This window comes from Ptychodera flava, chromosome 7 (genome assembly GCF_041260155.1).
Source record: "Ptychodera flava strain L36383 chromosome 7, AS_Pfla_20210202, whole genome shotgun sequence".
Lineage (NCBI taxonomy): Eukaryota > Metazoa > Hemichordata > Enteropneusta > Ptychoderidae > Ptychodera > Ptychodera flava.
The window spans coordinates 4,141,764-4,163,525 of NC_091934.1; the positions used below are offsets into that span (position 1 = coordinate 4,141,764).

A 21,762-nucleotide genomic window follows, 5' to 3' on the forward strand; every position below is an offset into this window, starting at 1 on the left:
GATGAGTAATAAAAGATTGATTAAATCAAAATATTTCATAGGTTCGTGTTGACTTCATATTTTAGCAGTAGTCACCAGATCAATGAAAAGTTTTGCAAATTTACCGAAACCCAAAATACAACTTTTTATTGATATTTTTAATTGACATAGGCCTATTATGAGAGAGCTGTAGTCGAGTAAGCAGCTTCAGATAATGTAAATCAGAAAGGTAATACGTCATAGAAATTTTCGTTGTTTTCCTGATGACGAATAAGTCCCCGTGACAGTTTGGCTAATGTTGCCGAGGAGGTATGTGAAACAATATATGATTTAAATTTGTCCGGGCCTTCCTTCACAAAATATTGCAGTTCAATTAAATTCACCTTCAATCACAATGGCAGTATATGCCTCTGAGTTTTAGGCCTGTAACAATCTCGGAAAAAATATATCAGACGCCGACAAACCAGCTACAACTGCAGCTAGAAGGTTATAATATAGAACTTCATTTGGCATCTTAGGTGATTACATGACTGAAAGTTTCTAAAATGTCTACAATCAATCAATCAATCAATCAATCAAGAGAGAGAGAGAGAGAGAGAGAGAGAGAGAGAGAGAGAGAGAGAGAGAGAGATGCATGCCACACGTACATATATAGCAAGAAATACATCAATACATTACGCACAGAATTATTTTGTTAGTAATTTGACACCATATCGCTACTCTTGCTATGTGCACTATTAAGTGTTAAATACGTCAACATCCTTGGCGCTTTGCAGAAGACTTATTTTATGGAACGTGGAACGAAAAACATGCTTCTCCGACGGATCCGGGCAAAGAGCTTGGTAGACTCTTAATTATGCGTCACGTGACCAATCATTGGTAAAATTACCCGGCATGCCGTGCGTCACAAGTCAAGAAAATGGCAGCCATATTTGGTGAGTAGCGAGGCGTTGGCAGTCGAGATTTTCCGATTCTTTTCTCTAGTAACATGTTTCATAACGATGTTTTGCGTTTAAAGTGTACATCTGATCGAATGATTGCACATGGAATCCTAAATTGACACGTTTTGTTCATTTGATGGGATAAAATCGCTCACTTCCGGCTGGACCTCGCCGGGAAATGGGAGGCGGTGCAGTCTTGCAGTAACTCTCGTGGCAGAGCAAGTCCTCTTCGGCAAGCCGCGATTTCACTCTCTAGTAAATGTTTACAGTCGACGACACATCGGAAAATTTGAATCGATGTTGCATGATTTTAGACAATCTTATAATGGTCAATGATTCGGATTCCGTTAATTCAATAGTGCAGAACTGTAGTGTAGTAGGGTACTATGAACGCTAAAGGTGTGTACATTAAACCGGCGGAAGTGATTCGGTGGGCGTAAAACTGGGAGTTGCCAAACTCATAATCGAATCTAACATTAAATTCTTCTGTTTGTTTTTTTTCTTTGAGGTATTTTTTTAAAATTTTGTTCCACGTGATTAATAGGTGACTTAACAGCACAATGCTACGCCGCCCTTGGATTTTTTGTGCGACTCAGTCATTACTATTATTACGGGAGGTTTCAAAATTGTGTAGTTTTATCATATACTGTACGTGTCATTCTGCTATGAGCCCATGGGCCGTGCAATGGCTTTTGTGACCAATTGTTAGTGACTTGCACGTACCTATTTAATCTTCTACAAAGCTAGTATTCAATGTCAAAGCATATTTCAGCTGACAAGTATGTTACCCCTTGGGACATAAATGAATTAGCTAAAGTCGTGAGAATGATAACGTAAATTATTTGAACCTCCAGGTAACTTCTTTGTAAGCTTGTCTATGATGTATTCTGAGGAATCTACTTGTTTTTCTCAGTTCTGCTTGTGATAAAGTCTTTGAGAAGAAGACAGTGCTTGTGTAAAATTATTACTATGAAGCACTTACATTCAATTTCCATTCTTTATAGCAAGATAGCATGTGAGAGTGGAAAGCATGGTGATTGGATAAAACAGCAAACATGATTGGCGGTCTTTTCATATATAATCACAAGGGGGAAGTACTTATATCAAGGGTTTACAGAGATGATATTGGGTAAGTATTATATCTCAACAATTATTAACATTACAGTAGTAATCATGATTTGAAGTCATGTGTTTGAAGTTGTGAATTTTACTCTGTACCATTACAAAGTAAAGCATGCATGATTTTGCCTATAAAGGTGTAAAAAATGGTGTGTTTTTATGATGATATTGATTGTGAACAAAGTCAATACAAAGTGTAATTTACACAAAATATATATTAGTATGGAAAATTAGAAGGTTGCAGTGGCATATAGCAGTTAAAAATGAACTCTTGGTGTCATTGGTAAATGGTTTTGAATAAAAAAGTGTAGTAATTGTGAAGTAAGCAGTGTTGTCTTGAAATTTTATAATCTCTTCTTAGACTTTTACTCAAAAGATTGCAGTTCAAACACATGCCACAGTGCAAGTTACCCTTATGTTTTAACATAATAGATAGAATTTGAGATTCTTCTCATCAAATCTTCACAAATAAAGTAGTAGGTACTTGCCATTTATCTGGACAATTCCTCAAAAGTTTGTAACTCATGTACCAAAGACTTCATCATACTATATAAGTATTCTGACAGAAAGAATATACTTGATTGCTTTACATTTATACGTTGCAATCAAATTGATCTGCAGTTACATAGTTTGTAGAGTAGGAAAAAAATTCTAAAGTCGTTTAAAAAATATTTGAAATAGTTATGAAGCCTATAAAGATTTTTGAATATCTGTGTAATCTTATTAGCTGGTTTTAGTGTCATTTATTAAGTGACTTTCATATTTTTCAACTTTTTGTCCTTAAGTCGGCATGCCGTTGATGCATTCCGTGTCAACATCATCCACGCCCGTCAACAAGTACGATCACCGGTGACCAACATAGCACGTACAAGCTTCTTCCATATTAAGCGTTCCAACATATGGCTTGCTGCCGTTACCAAACAGAATGTCAATGCCACTATGGTGTTTGAATTTCTTATCAAGATGGTTGAAGTTATGCAGTCATATTTTGGCAAAGTCAACGAAGACAACATAAAAAATAACTTTGTGCTGATCTATGAATTGCTTGACGGTAAGTTCAAAACTTTTTCAAATATAACATAAATAATGCATGAAAAACATGTTTGGATCGTTGCATTTTCAGTGAACCCTTTGAACCCTGACCCCCCTTGTGACCTATGATGTCATATGGACATTTTTTCTGAGCCTTGTTCAAAGGGTTAACCCTTTGAGCGCCAAAGTCTATTTTTGTCCCCTTTATAAATTAACCCCCTGTCAATTTTTCTCAAATTTTTGTCAAAATTTTGAGAAAAAAATGTAGCAAATAAAACGTGATGTCCATTTGGTCCAAAATTATCAAAAAGTTACAGAAAAATTCATAAAAATTGGTAAAATGTTGTACTAAAATTTTGGCGGGAGAAAATTACAGCGCTCAAAGAGTTAATAATGAATTACTTTCACATCTGTCTATGACCGACTTCCTGACAGACAGACTGATGATTGATTGATTGATAAACAAGTTTAATTTAATTGAATGGATCTGTTGGAGATCATTGAATCCCCAAAAATATAAGAAACTAAAGTCCTAATAGTGTGCTTGTTTATGTTTTGACAATGCACACCATCAGTAATAGGTGGAATTATAATATGAAACAAATTCATGTAAAGTTGGAAGATTGGTGTTGCAACATGGCTGTTGATGGATCTGTCTGTTATGACCATTGAGGTTTGATAGTTGACTATTTAGTATAATCAGTTTTTTGGATGTTTGATAAATTCATCATCCATTTCAACTCTAAGTGGGAATGAAACAGATTTCTTATTAAATCCAAGGAAATATTGATGAAGATACAATGTAGCTAGACTCAAAAATTTAGGAAAGGTTGAATGCACTTTATATAAAGCCAAGCAATTCTAAGCTCTTGTTCCCTTTGACGAAAAGATATTAATAAATGTGAAATAATTTTATTTCAGAAATTCTGGATTATGGATACCCCCAGAACACTGATACTGGGATATTGAAGACATACATTACACAACAGGGTATCAAATCACAGGTACTTGTCTTTTCTTTGAGCAACTTAAAGACATGGATATGTGTGTGTGTATATGTCAGTGTAAGCTTGAATGAATGATATACCGGTACATACGTACATGTAGACATATGTATGTATGTTTATGCAGTGTACCTATACCATGAAGTGTTATCAGTTGATGTAGGGGAAACATACCTTGTATGTGTAGATTGCCAGCTTCTGCTGTTGTGAAAATTTAGAGGTTGAAAAGTAGGTATTTCTACAAAGATCTTTCAAAGTCTTACAGAAGTCAAACAGGATAGCGAAATGGCAAATGGCAGAGGATATAAGGTGTTTTAGGTTATTGTATGTATTGTTAATGATATTTACAGCAGTCAAGAAAACATTGTGTGAGAGAAAGAAACCATTCTGAGAGAGGTGTAAGCCATTCTGAGAGAGTGACGAAGTAACTTTTCTTAGATAGTGAGACTGAAACTATTCTGAGATTGTGAGGCAGAAACCATTCTGTTAAAGAGGAAGAAATTTGATTGGCAGCCTCTGACACATCGTAGCACTCCAGCTCATACATTTGCACTTATGACTATCCTGAATGAAAGTATCATTGTATTAGTTATCAAACTTTGTGTTTATTGTCCCATTTCACAGACAAAAGAAGAGCAGTCTCAAATCACTAGCCAAGTTACTGGTCAAATTGGATGGAGGCGAGAAGGCATCAAATACAGAAGAAATGAACTCTTTTTGGATGTCTTGGAATCTGTCAACTTACTTATGTCACCACAAGGTGAACAATTCTTCACATTGATTGAATTACTGTATGAAAACCTGATGAGATTTCAGTAAACATGTCTTCTTCTCTGTAGCAATATTATTTTCTAATTTCTTTACTATTGTTCTTTGCAGCATACTGTCACTGGACTAATCACTTGATTAAATCCAGGAATGATCTTTCAATGAAAGTGATGCCATCTTACCTTGCAGCTCTGTTGATTTCAAACTTTGAAAATAACAATATATGGTTGTATCAATCATATTTTTATGACATCCTCTGCTAATGGTATTTTCAAGTTATCAAACAACATTAATGAACCCTCTATTCTGCTCTGTAATATGTAAATCTCCATCATTATTTAAACCATTCAACTCTATGGCTTTGCACAAACCCAATGTTCACAGGAAATTAGGGTCTGACAGGTTAAATTCAATACTCAAACCTGTTACAACTTGTGTGCAATGTGTATCAGTAGTCCAGACAGCTTGTTTTATTCAGTCCAAGTAATGTTCTGTTGTTTTATGTGTCCAGGTCAAGTACTCAGTGCACACGTAGCTGGCCGTGTTGTCATGAAAAGTTACCTGAGTGGCATGCCAGAGTGTAAGTTTGGAATGAATGATAAGATCACATTAGACAAGCAAGGCAAATCAGAGGAGGCTAAAACGTAAGTAAATTTACTCTTCAAGATTTCAAATGGGCAGTAAGAAAATAGAAGATTTCAAGAACATACGTTGTTATGAAGGTTTTCAGATGTGTGTAGTTGTTGGTATTCCACATCACTTACAATAACAATGTAGGATAGATACTTGGTAGAGCAAAACAGTAGTTAATTATTTGATCACATTTTTTTCATTGAAAGTTTTCTAAGAGCAGTCAACCAACACTCTAATGTGTCACATGAAGAAAAAAAATGAAAACTGCTGATTTGTTGAGCCTTGCTACAAGTCAGACGTGTGATAGAAACTTCTCCAAATGATAAGGCACTGCGCCATCCCATCTTCACAGCTTAATGACATACTGGGTAAACTTCCACAAAAATTAGACATTCTCTGTAGCAGTTTCTTGTTAAAGAGAAGAAGAGGTTCATTGCCTATAAAGTATATTTCACCACTAACCTATAACTTGCAGACCTTTTGGTATGGTGCTAGTACCATTTCAGATTGTGTTGTCACATTATTTCAGATGATATTACAGCTTCATCAATACCAGTGAATTTTGTGACATCATCCCACCAGATAATTAGTGATACTGTATCCAATTATCCAGTATTGCGGCCGCAGATGCTTTCTGCATCTACAAATTAACTGCCATTGCCCAAACTATAAAATAATAGCAATAATACACCCCATCCCAGCCAATAATGGACTCAAGCAAACTTTGCAGTCCATAATGTACTCTCCTGTGCTTTGTACATTATGTCATGCAAAGTTTGCTTTCATCCATCATGGGCCAGAGGGATACATTATTGCACAAACATAAACTGCACCTTTTAGTGGGGGCATACTTATAGTTGTCTATATTTGTGAAGGCTTTATGACAATATTGTCTTAAATTGCATTCGATCTCATCAGCAGTTTCTTGAACAGAGTCATCTAATTTTCTTTTAGGTCGGGAAAAACTTCAATAGCTATTGATGACTGTACTTTCCATCAGTGTGTCAAATTAAGTAAATTTGAAACGGATCGCAGCATCAGTTTTATACCTCCTGATGGTGAATTTGAACTCATGAGGTAAGCTTCATCAGCATCTATTCGTCTCAAAGTATATATTCATGGCTTTTACTCATGATGTAAGCTTTATTAGGATCAATTCATCTCAGAATGAATCAATTCATCTCAGAGTCATGGCTTTTATTCATGGATTCATCCCAGTTCTAGACATTTACTTGAAAGATGGTCTGTACTTTTTGTAAAATTTCCTGACTTTGGGATATGCAATGTGTCTATTCATAGTTCTTTACAAACTGTTCATCAAATTTATGATTGCATGGTCGTACTTTGATAACTACCTGTTCTGTAAACGTATTGTGCTGTCCTTTAAACAAGGACAGTAAGTCGGTTCGCATCAACTTTTTAATAGATGTGCCTGATATCTTTCAGTTGAAACCTTCATCAGTGTTGGTCAGACTAATTTTCAACACTAGACTTTACTGAGTAACTGTCAGAGAAGATCATCAATGTGTGTTGTTAAATGTATCTAGAACAAAAATGTGTACTTTTATATTTCAGTACTTGGTAGTGAGATAATTTTACAATGTCAGTTATTCCTTGTGTGATTGTGTCCACAAGCTTTCTATTGATATTTCTATGAAATGACTGTTATTAATTGAATGATGCTTTATCTTACAGATACCGAACAACTAAAGATATAAGTCTGCCATTCCGTGTGATTCCCCTTGTCAGAGAAGTTGGCAGAACTAAAATGGAAGTCAAAGTTGTCTTGAAGTCAAATTTCAAACCTTCAATACTAGCACAAAAAATTGAGGTAAGAAGTTTTATGTTGGCCTGAAATTCACAAAGATATTGGTTGTGATTTAACAGTATTTATGCATTGATAACATTTTCCATGTATATGTACAGTTTCCAACTAGTATAATTGTATATTACCTGGTCCTAAGTGCATTTGTGTGACTGTCTTAATGTTATAGATGTAATCATTTTCTCCAAGTTCAAGATTTTAAATTCTGTTAAAGAGCATGTCTATCACTTTGATAGATAAACTGTGCAAATAAAATTTTGTTTACTGCATTATTTTAACTATTGCACGATAAAAAAATATAAGAAATTATTCGATATGACCACTACCAGCTTTTGCTGAACCCTTTCACCACCACGGTTTAGTCCCTAAGCCAGTAATATCAATGATTTGTGTGGGCCTTTTGGTGAACAGTTTGGCTTATAAGATAGTAAACAAAAATTTAAGCGATACAGTAATGTAAGGTTGTCACAAGGGCAACATTTCGCAGTAACAAGCCATCATCAGAAATCCCTGTTTTTTGGCAAAGAATGTTTAGAGTTTTGTAAGCATACACTAAGAATAAAGTAATAGAAACTTCTTTTGGAAGTGTTAGTTAGTATTGAGATGGATGATTCTTTTTTGACAAATCCATAGTGAAAAAGGTGAGAGATGTAACACACCACGTTAGTTACGTTTCACCGCTAACCTAGCAGCTTCTTCAGACTGACAACTCAAGCCATACAGCCTCGATCTTTTACAGCTGCTATCTGCTGCCGTTGAGGGCGTAGTATGGATGAGTTGATCAAAAATGTTATGTAACTTGTAGGCCCCCTCATCCTATTTAGAATGTTCTCTCCCCTCCGTCTAATCCAAATGGCTTCCTTGATCCATCTGGTGGTTTTGTCAGACTCCCTGTCCACGATGTTGGCCTCCTCCCAGGCAATGTTGTGATTGGTGGCTACAACATGGTCTGTGATAGCGGACTTATGTTGATCTGTCATTGAAGACTTCCGTGTTGAACGGGTGTATTGTTTGGATTCAAATTTTTGGACTTCCTTTTGATGTTCTTGGAGGCGTACGCCAAAAGAGCGGCCTGTTCCCCAACATACGATTTAGGACAATCAGCACATGGTATTTCATAAACTACCTCTGCTTTCTTGTTGGTAAGAAGTTTGTCCTTCGGATGGACAAGGATGTTGCGTAGGGTTCTGTGTGGTTTCATAGCTGTAGAGAAACCAAACTTGCGAAATACTCTTGCAATTTTCTCCGAAAGGCCCTCAACATATGGTATCACAACTAGTCCTCTTGATTTCTCAGAGTTTTTATCTTTCTTCGATGTACACTTGGGTTTCGGGCTGGATTTATCCTTTTTGACCTTGTTTATTGTCCAATTGGGATAGCCACAAGTGGACAATGCTTTGCGGATGTGCTGTTCTTCAATGTCTCTATCATGTTGCTCTGTAACTATGGAATCATTCCTGTCTAACACTTTGACACTTCGACAATATGCATTGATGTGTAGACTACTGATCGGCATTAACGTCATGACATTTCAAGTGAAGTTGAACTTGTTGAAAGTTCCATAAGCTGTATCTTTTGGCTATTTTTCAGAACTTTTGTTCTGTGGTTTCCCTACACTTTCTGCATTGAATCCCTAAATGCCAAGTATTTAGCATATCAACACAACCTATATGAGTATAATCTACATTGTTATTGTTGAAAATTGTGTTCAAGTCCGGATTAGAATTCAGTTGTAAACAATAAACAATGATCACTACACACATACAAGCTGTGTTGATAAAAAGAATAGTTGAAAAATTTCAGCATGACAAACGGATCAGGGTTAGACACGGTAGTTGATATACAGAATCAGAATACTGAAAAACTTGCCACAAGTTACAGCTTATGTCGCTTTGAAGACAGTTTGATGAGCAAGTATTATTAAGTGGAACCCGATGAGCAAGTTCATAAATTGTTTGGCTTACTTCCAACCAACATTGTTGATGTGAAAATGTAACCCTCTTTAAAGCAGGATGATGAATGTCCTCGCAATATTGCATTTTGACAGGTGCGTATTCCCACACCATTGAATACCAGTGGTGTTCAAGTTATCTGCATGAAAGGTAAAGCCAAGTACAAAGCTAGTGAGAATGCCATTGTCTGGAAGATGAAACGTATCGGAGGTATGAAAGAATCTCAAATCAGCGCTGAAATGAACTACTACCAACCTCAGAGAAAAAGAAGTGGGCACGTCCTCCAATTTCAATGAATTTTGAGGTAAGACTTAGAGACGTGAATGTGTGTAGTTAGTCCCTTGTTAAGAAACAAACCCTTGGATTTGTGTATTTGAGAAATGTTTTCCTGCTTGAAAGATGTCTTAAAGGCTAGGCCAACACTTCCCACAAAATATTACAAATTCAAAACAACTAACATAGTAAATGAAATCATTATTACATTCCAAAAATAAACATCTATATTCAGACTGTCATTGAACATACAGAAGATGATTCATCAAACCATATGGAACTTTTTGAAGTTCTTTAGAATTTCAATTTTATAAAAAATTGATTATGATTCAAATGAAAACCATTGCCAGTGATGTCCATGATATGGAAGTCAACCTCAACACATATCATCTCACTGGAACTTTGCAGCTTTACGGGTATATATTAATTCAATGTAGCACCGAGATTTTTGGCATTCAATGAAGTCAAGGGGCTAAATGCAACGTAACAGTTGCGGGAGAAAATTCACGTCACATATTAAGTGAAAGTTAATGAGTCTGAGCATGTGCATAACACAACATCAGAGTTTAACATGGAGGTTGAAAAACCATGAGTATGTCATGTTCCTTTCAATGTAAGGGACTCTCTCAGATTGTCGCATAAGTTCAAGAAACGAAATTCTTCGTTTACATCAAAACCCCCTCCCCATACCCCTTAAGGAAAGTTAAAAAGTGTGAAATGTTGATGTTTGCCTGAGAGTGCAATATAGCATTTCGCTATAGATACTGAAGAATATGTATCCATTGAGCACATGACATTGTCAAGTAATCAATTAAATTTGAGTATTAACCATAGCATGACACAAACGAGTTGGAAACAGTTACAGCAAAATTTGTAGGTACAAGTGTGCAATTTTGTTCATTGTTACACACAATGTAAAGAGTACTTGTAATCACAAAATAAAAGTGTGGAAGTGAAGTTCACTAAATGAATGGAGGTCAAACCCCCTGCCCCGGAAATGAACGAATTTTGCTTTATGAACTTATGTGGCAATCTGAGATGGTCCCTTAGTTTCTTTTCATTTACCTTGGACTGAAGGATTCTACAATTCTGGGTTTCCAACCAAGTCAATTTTATTGAGAATTAACATTATAATGACTGCAGATAGTGTTGGACTGATGTGTGATATGATTTGCTTCCAGGTTCCATTCGCACCATCTGGTCTGAAGGTCAGATATCTGAAAGTATTTGAACCAAAGCTTAACTACAGTGATCATGATGTCATAAAATGGGTGAGGTACATTGGAAAGAGTGGACTCTACGAAACAAGATCATGAGCAAGATGATATGCATCTTCCAATCAAATAAAATACGGAGAATTTTAATTAAATTGTAGGCAATGAGTCTTAGTAGAATGCTAAAGAGATTGTTGTCTATTTCTGTCAATGGTAACATGCAGCTGTAGTAACCTCATCACCTCAGTTCTCGGTAAACAGGCCTGCATTCACAATTGATAAAATTGGATTTTAGCCAAACCATGGGTTAAAACACCAATTCTTGTAAAAAAATCCCTGTATCATGATACTTTACCACAGCCACATATTATTAAAAAAACATTGCTTTTTCAGATTGAGGGTTATCATAATAATTCTGAAAAAAGTAGATTTTTTTAAGTTACAGAAATGGACAAGAATCTCCTCAAATGAAAAATGATAATGATTGCAGTGGATGACTGCTGCAGTAATTTAAGTATTAGTTGTCACAGAACCTGTATAAACTGAGCATTATATTTTAGGATAGCAGACTCATAGTGGTAGTTGGTGACTGAGATCAAACACTGTAATAGAAGTAGTTTCTTTCTCATTTTACTAAAGATCTATGTAAGAGTAATGATATTGTACATGGAAGATGGAGTATGTCTTTGTACTTTGCAAGTCATTGTTTTGGAGTGCTTTAGTATCAGGTGTCATGACTTTCTGGGTGATCGAATTGATATTTCAAAAGGTTTTGAAGCAAATGAGTCTTACTGTTAATTGACAATGTGAGTGTCAATGTCTCTATCAAAAAGCAGTAATAGGTTACTAACACAGTCAAATTGTGTTTAATCATCATGTCCCACAGGGTAACACAGTAATTGTAAAAGCTTTACCGGTATGTTAACCAAGTTTGCTTTCTTTGTCAGAGGAATTGTGATTTGAATAATGCAGTTATGTTGTATGTTGGGATATTCTACAGTTGAGAAGATATTTTGTACTTACTTTCCTGACCTTTGAAATTGTTTGGGGCTTTTCCTTCTCAGAATCCATATTTTGATTCCATTGGCAGTAAACATTTTTTTTTCTGTGACAGACACAGCACAGTCAAAGAGGAATTCAAAAATCAATTTGTTATTTATGACTCAAACACCAACAAACATTGACACACTGTTTCAAAGAACACTGCATATGCAAAATTATGGGTTAGTTTTGCATTTCTGCACTGTACAATTCTAGTTGTGTATCAATAATTGTCAGAATCTTTGAAGATCATTAGTATTTCTATGACTACCATGTGTATCTCGTAATGCGTCATTTTGTTTGCTACATCAGCAATGAAGTTCAATTTTACTGCTGTCATTGTTTTTACCTGTGAATTATTGGTTAGAATCACTGAAAATCAGTGAACATTATGTACAGTGAGTCGGGCCAGTATTGTTACCTCTTTGATAACCTAGAAAAATCTCTACATGGTGTGCAAAATTAAACTTGCCCAACTGGACATCGACCAGTGTGTATCACTCTATGGTTTTTAAAATTTGCATTTATATCTTGTGTTTAGCATTTTAAACATGTGTATATAAACATTTACCAACATTTGTGTGTGATATGCATCTGTGAAAATGTTGCATTCTGGGATACCAACATGGTTTCAATTGACGTACACTTCTGAAGACGTTAGTATCATTTAAAGGCATTATCCAATGCATAGAGTCTCTGTGAAATCATTTGCCCTCTGAAATCATGGCAGCAGAATTCTACAATGGATCAGTAATTTAGTAAATTAAAATGTATTGACACTAATAATACAGCTATGCTATGTCTTCTGGTTACATTTATTTCTTGTGCATATTAATATCTCAGCAGTGACACTGTTGTATGATTACATCAGCAATCACAAGGAAAAAAATAATATAATAATATTTGATTTAGAAGCTACAAAACTGTAGAAAGTAATTCAAAAGCATTTTTATTCTTATCAGATTAACTACTGCCAATGTATTTGATTTTGTCATGCTTTTTTCTAAACGGCACAAGCTACATCAGTCCCGTGAACAAGAAATAAAGTATCGTTAGCAATAAATTTTTCAAAGAGGAAAAAGATGGAATTAGCAACTTTTGTCAAAAGTACATCTGTTGAAAGGGCATTGTGTTGTTCTGGCTATGACTCACGTATTTGGTTCAACTGACCTTGATGTGACATTAAATTAAATATAGTGACAAATGAATAGTTTGTGTATCATCTTCATACTAGAGATGCATAACTTCCTGGCATCATATTTGTGATGGTGACGATATACTATAATTTGTATGTACTGCTGAGGTCCTTGTCCCTCTTGAAATGTACAGCCAGTGTATGCATATGCACAAGGTATTTGTACCTGTACATGTATTAGATAGCCTTAGCTGTACATGGTATCCTTGTGAAAGACTGTTCAGTCTGAGAGTGTGAAATTCCATTGAAAATTCCATCAAGCCTGACACACTGAAATACTGCTGAAAAACAGTTAACAGCTACTTCCTGAACGATTATATTTTCCTGCAATCCAAAAAGGAGTGGGCCCACATCCAGAGCATTGGTGTTGTAGTTCTTATGTATTATATGGTAATGCAAGTTAGACATGGTACCTGCGCAAAAGATTGCATTATTTTAAAGATCTTGAAAGGCATGAAACATCAAACCAGCTCTTTTCTGTTACTTGTATTGTCAATGTAATTTCACACTACAGCTTTTAGGTTGCCATTCCAGTGTCTGCCTATGTGGCTTCTGTTTTATCTCACAGTAAACGGTGATTGTGAAACCCATTTCAGTCTTCTTGTCTGAATTTCTTTTAATATCATCGTTGTTTCAGGCATTGTGTCCACTTGTTCAGCAATTGTGTGCTTTCATTCATGTGTGTGAGAATGGCATTGTTTATGAAATATTCTGAAAATACAGAACTGTAATGGAATGCCCAGCATGTACAGGAACACTACCGGTATACTAGCGGTATTTGCACAAGTACTGCGGAGCACGTTGCAAGTCTCTTTTGAATACAAAACAAGCAAATACATATAGCTATCTCTCTGCAATGCATTCCATCATTGATAGATGTGCCCCATCACTTTATCTTGACAAGAAAAGTCTCGGCAGAAAAAATAGCAATCATGGTATTGCCTGTCAAAGCAGACGACCTTCCTTTGTCGGCACGGATGTCACTCTGAATATATTGATTTCTTTTTTGTTATAGAGACTCCACCATAACTTCTGATTTGATGTAGACTGGAGTAACTGTAATACCAGACAGAGAAAATTCTGAAGGCAAAATTTTGATCTTTTTGAGACAATTGTACAAAACACCCCAGTATACAGTGTCAATGCTCTTTCACACACTTTTTAGGCTTTGTACTTTGCTTGTGTTGTGATTGTATAACTCTCTGCCCACAGTGGTTGAAGCAAGCCCTGGTACTGTTGTCAGCCTCAGCAAGCCTTTATTACCATGCTTTTCTAACATCTTAATGCAAGCTAACTTCCTGAATTGACAATGCCATGCTTCTCTTGACCTACTGCCATTACATGGAGTCATGAAATGGCTGTCTAGCAAAAGACAGGAGTAGGATATAGTCACAAAGACCGACCAGAACATGAAATGTAACTCTGGAGAGAGTGGATCTTCATTAAAACTTTGTTTCTCCTTGACAGCTACTGTATGCCCTCTATGCTAGGTTCATTGAAATATCACAGATTCAATTCTTTGATTCAGGAAAATTTTATTCATATATCCGGTACACATGCTGGGCTAACACACACACATTACCTGAAAGTCCAAAACGTAAATACTGAAAGTTGGAGAGCACACTGCATGGATACTCTTGAAATGTGCCATTTTAGCCAGTGATGTGGGAGGTTCAGTCTGGGACTTGCACTGTATCCACGTACATGACCAGTGCAATGATTGGTCTGTTCATGTAATTTGATTCAAATGTGAATCACATGACCACTGGGATACACCTTAGTCTGATTTAGAATTGATGTACACCGGTAGCTATCAAAGACATGCACCGTTGCAAAGAAGCCACTTTCTTAGCATATGTGTAACCTTTTTTGCAATCATGAGTTAATGTCTATCATGTTTTTACAAGAAAACAGTCCAGAGATTACAGGTACTCATATTAAAGTTATATTGACATAAACAACATGAGCCCACTACCTCTCAAATAGAAATGACTATGCCAACTGTTTCACTTGTTAAAGGTTTGTAGAAATTGCACTGCCTAGTTGAACATTAATACAGCACAACAGATAGAACAATCATAAATTATCATGAATAGCTAAAATTTCAAAATTGCACAAATGCACAAATGATTTATTACGTTTAATTTGTTTTTTGCAGTTTAATAAATGCAACAACAAATAAAGAATCTCCTTTCATATGCCATTTTCAGTTTCTGGAACCAGTTTGTACTGGTATATGAGATCTGAATAGTATCTTTTTTAGCATTTGTATTAGAATTTGTGTTCACTTGATTTGGATTTCCTGCACTATGTTCAATTGTCACAACGGTATAACTCTTTGGAGATTTTAAACTCCCTTTCTGCATCATTGCTTTCAAAACTGCAAATTCAAAGGACAGACATCTGTAAATAAGTATTGATAATGAGATAATCATGGAGCCCAGGGGCACTGAAGTCCTTTGGACTTGTGTCGTTATCTAAAATAAAAGTGAATTACTGCATACCCATAATTATCATATAGTTCAGAAAAATATAACTCAATGACATGCTATTATTTGTGAGTGGATCAAAGGTTAACCTGAAATTTGATAACAAATGTTGATCCATAATGGGCCCTGGCTAATAAAAACCTCCAATATGCACATGATGAAAATGGTTAGTACACAATTGTACTGTCTCAGTGGTGTGGAGTCAAAATGATCTCCCTATTGCAAATCCACATGTATATTTATTGTCTGCTACAGGTTAGTGACACTGGTGATCAAATTTGGGCCATGGGTTAAAACCAACAATACCAATTAAGTTTAAATGTAATAATTGTTTCTTCTATCACTGTATGTGTAATTTGTTATACCTGTGGGGCTTGACAAAGTATTCAAACTATTCTACGGTGAGATTGCTATTGGCCATTGGTATGTGTGACATCAAGGTAGACCCTTCACATTTGACATAAATTTTCAATGCACGCACTGCTATTTAGTTCTGTTAAAATCTGTTAGATGCTGGTCAATAATGGTAAAATTGTTTGAGAATACCCTGCATGTAACTAAATGTCATATAGGCATGTAATAAAATATTACCGTATTGCCTGAATACATGGGTTAAGTGCCCTCGCAGCAGGAGACAATTTGCCCTCCTGGCATCGGGCAAATTGTCACCTACTCTCGGGAACATAAACCCATTTATTCAGGCAATAATATATAATACAAGGAGTTGTATTTTAGAACTAATACTTTGTAATATCTGCAGTTGCCTTTTTCACAGTCTGCAGAGTGGTGAATGGATTTTGACAAGCATGGCAGAGGCAGTGCATGGGTTTGAACTTGGCCAATGACTAGCTTCAAAGCAATTTTGAATTGTAACAACAAATGCACAAACTTTTTATTATCATTATTGAAAAATTCTTTAAAGTGCACTACTTATACACCTCAGTGCACTGTAAAGAACTACAAATGAATAAACAACTAAATATATGATGAATACAAGAACAATAAAAATATATTAAACATCAGCTAAATAAATACATAGTTGATAAAATCATATGCAATACTCTAAAAAAATATCTGGGTGAAAGTGATACAAATGACACTGTTGGAGAAACAAATCATTGCCAAAATAGTATGTGTAAAACATTCAGGAATTTAAAGATGCACTTGGTTCATGTGTTTTATTTGGATGTATTTTCTCCATATGTTTTGCAACGGCCCGTTGGCGGTGAAAACCTTGCCCACAGATGGTACACACACAAGGACGTACACCTGTGTGTTGCCTTCTGTGTACGTAAAGATTTGTCTTATTACTGAAACTTTTTCCACAGTAATCGCATAAGAAATCATTCTTCTTTGTGTGGACCACCATATGCTCCCTCAGATGCTGTGTGCGACCGAAGCCCTTTCCACAGAGATTGCACAAATGTGGTCTTTCTCCCGAGTGGCATTTCATGTGTCCGCGAAGAGTATATTTTGTCTTAAAGGCTTTCCCACATATCTCACATTGGAAATTCCTCACAACTGAGTGTGATAATAAGTGCAACTTATACATATATTTATCTAAGAATTTTTTGCTGCAAGTGTCACATTGGTACTTCCAAACGCCAAGATGCATTCGCTTGCTGTGCAAGTTTAAGGCACTTTTTGTTTTGAACACTTTGTCACAGTCTTCACAGTTGAAGGAAGTTGTCCCGTGAGCCCGCGTGATGTGCCCATTCAAGTACATAAAGTTATTAAAACCATGGTGGCATACCTCACAAACATAGGGCTTCTCTCCAGGATGCACAGACTTCTCGTGATTTGTCAACTCAATCATTTTTGCAAACTCTGTTCCACAAAGGCGACACTGGAAACGTTTCTGTGCATCCTTTTTATGTATTCTCATGTGCAAAGAGTATTCTTTTTTTAATGTGAAACCAATGCCACAATCCTCACACTTGAAAAATTTCTTGGTAGCTTTCTCTTTTCTTTTCTTTTCTCTCTTAAGTTTCAGTGTCTTTGCTTCCTTTTCCTTCATATGCAATTCTGCATGCAGAGTACCGTTTCTCTCTCTTGTTAACCTTTCCTGACATTTCAACTTATTTTTCTGGGACGGAGTTTTTTTAAACCCAGTGCTCTTCGTTTTTGATTGTGCTCCTGGGAGTAATTCTTCATCACTAGATGGCCCAGCTTTATGATGGTGAGATTTGTTAGTATCAGGGCTAGCAGCGGCCCCAGTGTCAAGACATTGAGTTTCTGTTGTTGCTGCTGCTGGTTCTTTGGACATTTGAGTGATAGCAGGATATGCATTGAATTTATGCCCCGATGTTTCATTTCCAGATTGCTTTCTTTTGTAGACAGCTCTGCACGTAATCTTTTGTCAGTGTCTGTGTTGGGAATGTTGGCCAAATCTTCAGAACTTTCACATGTTTCTGATTTATCAGCTGTTGGTTCTAAATTTCCGTCATCATGGCTGACATCCGCAAATGCCTCTTGATTCTGTCCCTTAATTGTCTTCCTTTCATTTTCATTGTTAAGATCAGTCGAAAATATTTCAAGTGCCTGTTTGTTCTTATCAACTGTCTTACTTGACACCTCCTGGCTGGTATCTGCAGGTGAAAGGTCATGGGACTTCTCTCTCATAGTTGATTGGTGGTGACCTGTGCCTCCTTTAGTTTCAAGTAGTATGGTGATTTCTGATCCAATCAATGATTCTAAATTTTTTGTCAATGTTTCTGCCTCAGACAAATTAATAGCATCATACATGGCAATAAATGGAATTTCCTTTGAATTTCTGACCGGCATACCATCCACATCTTCATCCAACACATTCTGAATCCACTGTAAATGATAAGCTTTAAGCTGAAAGGGTGCTCCAAGTCTTTTCACATCTGGAGTAAACTTATTTTTCAACAGGATGGCTAAGCTAATCTCAGGTTGGCCTTGGGTCTTTTGGAAGTCAAGTTTTACAATGTACGCATGGACACGAAATCCTCCCCAGATTTCTACATCTGATTCTCTCAGAACAGATTGGACCAGGATGGGATATGTGTCTGTATCTTCCTTACAGATGTTGTTTGCGAGTACTTGAAAACCAAATTGTTTGAATAACAAGTCATTCATAGCAGCATATGGACTTGATTGAATAAATCCTTGACTTGATGATAACTCCATGTCTTTTCCTCCAACGAAATCTGTGGATGGTGACAGAAATGGTCCAGAAAAGTAAATACTTTTGTATTGAGAGAGACAACGAGCTGCCTCAGCTGGAAAGCACTAACATCTGAAATATCAGTCCCAAAACAATAATACCGGTATCATGGAACTACATGTATCTGGATGGGGTTGGGGGAGGGGTTATCATATTATTTTTCATAAAGTACATGTATTTTGATGAAAATACAATCAACAACAGTAAGTACACACCATCTCATGTATAATGACCATGCTCAAATACGCAGGAAAATACATAAATGTGGGGTTGTGCTTCATCGATAACAAGTGCCAGCAACTGCCCATATCTAATTCATACGTGTCAGCAATGCTATGAATGTTGTTATTTGCTGACAAAATAGAAGAACACTATGTTATTGTTTCAAAGAAATGCAATGGAACACCACAGATAATCAGAGGAACTCAACAGTTGTTGAAGTAGCAGGATGGTCAGCCCACAGGCACTTGGCTTATTGTCAGAGCTCTTAACAGTTAACCTTTGAGCACTGTAATTTTCTCCTGCCAAAATTTTACTGCAAAATTTTACCAATTTTATGAATTTTTCTGTAATTTTTTGATAATTTTGGACCAAATGGACATCACATTTCACTTGCTACTGTACAGTTTTATCTCAAAATTTGGCAAAAATCTGATAAAAATTGACTGGGGGTTTATTTCATAAAGAGGACAAAAATAGACTTTGGAGCTCAAGAGTTAATTAAGCAATAACCCACGCCGCAGGAGGGTATACACGAGATTTTGGTACAATGCGCGACATATAGCACGAGCCGATAGGCGAGTGCTATATGGAGCGAATTGTACCAAAATCGAGTGTATACCCTCCTGCGAAGGGGGTTATTGCTATTATATTATATCAACTTGTGTGTCTTTGTTGTCTTATTTGAGTATTTTGGCACTTGAAGCCCCAAATGCAGAAAATGGACGTGTGAGAGATCGATCGTCGGAAATTCTGCGCCCGAGACCGAGCATTTTTATGTTGGGATTACGTACACGCACACAGTATCGTACGATAAATACGCATACGTTCATCAACATTGCATTTTATTCGCATGCAACGCGAACAAAATACCTGCTGCAGACACAGAAAACAGGTCAAGAGTTCAAATCAAATGAAAAAGTAACATTTTTTGGTAAAGTTACATATGAACAATAGTCCTGGTTTTTTTGCATACTAAAAATAGATTTGTCTCATTCTGTACCGCTTACGCGTATACGGTATACGTCGACCGTCGCGACATTCAGAGGTGGTACAGTGAAGTTACAGAAAAACACGCAGTTTGAAATAATCCAGACGTACGATGACTGCAATTGTGACGAACAGTTGTACAGTGTGTGTAGCCCGATGCAGCGAGAGCTGGACGCTGATATTGTTCGCAGCATTTGATGTCAAATTTTGTCGCAGTCGCCAGGAGTCGTCCCATTGTTATTTGAACTTCTTGATCTACATCGTTAGGACACCCTGGTCTGTTGCAGCCCAAACTTTGGTAAAGAATATCTGACATACCGTTACTGTGAGGAAGTGTCAATTTATTAGCGTGTGAACGAATACTAGCTTCATTTTAAAGAGCGGTAGGATATATCACGTCTCGATTCCCGCAATATCAAGAAAAGTGCACGGGGCACTGTCGCCTCAATGCAATAATTCGTCTACATCACACTCAAATGTGCTGCCTTAGAGATGTATTTTATCATCGATCCCAACTTATTTTCACCAAGAGGTGAGTTACAGACCCACACTTTATCTGTGTATCAAAATTCGGTATTCTTTCTTGAAACAAAGCGGACTGTTTCGGTTTTTCGCGAGGGTCTATGGTTTAGATGGGTACGTTCAAATGCAGCGAGTGGGAAATTTTCGAAAATGCTGGTTTAGGGGCCCGTTTTACCACTGCTGTCAGTGCTAAAACAGTATTTTAGCATCGGTGGAATGAGCTCTCGTCCAATCAGAATGGCGCATGGTAGCATGATATAATATAATATATCTTTTACTCAATAAGAGTGCAAATGGAAATTTGAAGGTGACTTCAATGCATGAAATGGAAGGGACAGACACATCCATCATATGTCCGAGTCCTCTGTTGTGCGACAGCAATTTGAATTGGACACAGTCTCTCCATGGATAGCCTAGAATCCTATTCGTCCGCTTGCCTCCGTACCTCGGAGTGGGTCGGAGGTACGGAGGCAAGCGGACGAATAGGATTCTAGGCTACTCTATGGATAGAGGGACTGTGAACTGAACTAAACTTTGGTGCTTCTCACTTATTCTTTATCTGCTCTGTCAATTATGGCATCATATGCTAATGACTACTCTACCCTCCGCTACATCAAACGAGTAAGAAGTGTGAATTTTGAAACAATTTTACCAATATAAAAGTGAGATATGTGCCTATTGCTTTTGACAGGATTGGAAATGGCCTGAATTCTCAACTGCAAATGTATATTATTTCTTGATAGCCCAAGCTTTAAATTTAGCATGGCCGACAGTTTAAAATAAGGTCAGCAGCCCTGTAAACTTAGACAAATACATTTATAAAGCTACCATGTTTAGAGGTCAGAACACCGGCCAAGTTACAGAAGACAACTTTGCACACTCATTATTTATATTCATCTCCTGGCGAAGTGTCGTCAGTGAATATGGAATGTACTTTGTCCGATGAAGTCATTTTATCCAAAGATGTAAACGCCTTCAAGAGGAATATTGACATACAGTTCCGTACCTGCACAAGACTTTGGTAGGACCGTGTCTTCTGATGCTTAATCCCTCACAAGGCTGAACTCCATTAAACTGAACCGAACTGAACTGAACTGCGTCGGGTTCAAGTTGTGTCATGGGATGACCAGCTGATAGGCATAAATACGCATGCGCATACAGAACCAAGGAGCCCTCAAACATCGAATCTTACAACAAGTCACTTCAGGACAGGCTATACGTCGAAGGCAAAAATCTCCGGAGGCAAAACTACTCCAGCGAGGGACTAGACGAGCACGACCAATACTACAGAGAAGGGGGGGGGGGGGAGTTTGAGAGGAGAGAATGAGGATAAGAAGAGAGACAGGTTTCGTTGGCGAAGAAGTATCACTTGATCA

At 36.8% G+C, this 21,762-nt stretch overlaps 2 protein-coding genes across 2 annotated transcripts; one reads left to right on the plus strand and one right to left on the minus strand.

The window, feature by feature from the left end:
* Positions 1 to 890: 890 nt before the first annotated feature.
* Positions 891 to 13,566, plus strand: LOC139136600 (AP-2 complex subunit mu-like). The gene is given in 11 exon segments (XM_070704359.1): positions 891 to 914; positions 1,925 to 2,049; positions 2,825 to 3,090; positions 3,993 to 4,075; positions 4,700 to 4,835; positions 5,355 to 5,487; positions 6,431 to 6,553; positions 7,172 to 7,307; positions 9,349 to 9,490; positions 9,493 to 9,557; positions 10,708 to 13,566. Coding segments are annotated over 10 exon segments (1,293 nt in total). The 5' UTR covers positions 891 to 914; positions 1,925 to 1,975; the 3' UTR covers positions 10,843 to 13,566.
* Positions 13,567 to 16,334: 2,768 nt separating this feature from the next.
* On the minus strand, positions 16,335 to 21,547 carry LOC139136601 (uncharacterized). The gene is made up of 2 exons (XM_070704360.1): positions 21,393 to 21,547; positions 16,335 to 18,638 (listed from the first exon to the last, which is right to left on the minus strand). The coding sequence occupies exon 2, from the start codon at positions 18,616 to 18,618 to the stop codon at positions 17,539 to 17,541; it is 1,080 nt and encodes a 359-aa protein (XP_070560461.1). The 5' UTR covers positions 18,619 to 18,638; positions 21,393 to 21,547; the 3' UTR covers positions 16,335 to 17,538.
* Between the last annotated feature and the right edge of the window lie 215 nt (positions 21,548 to 21,762).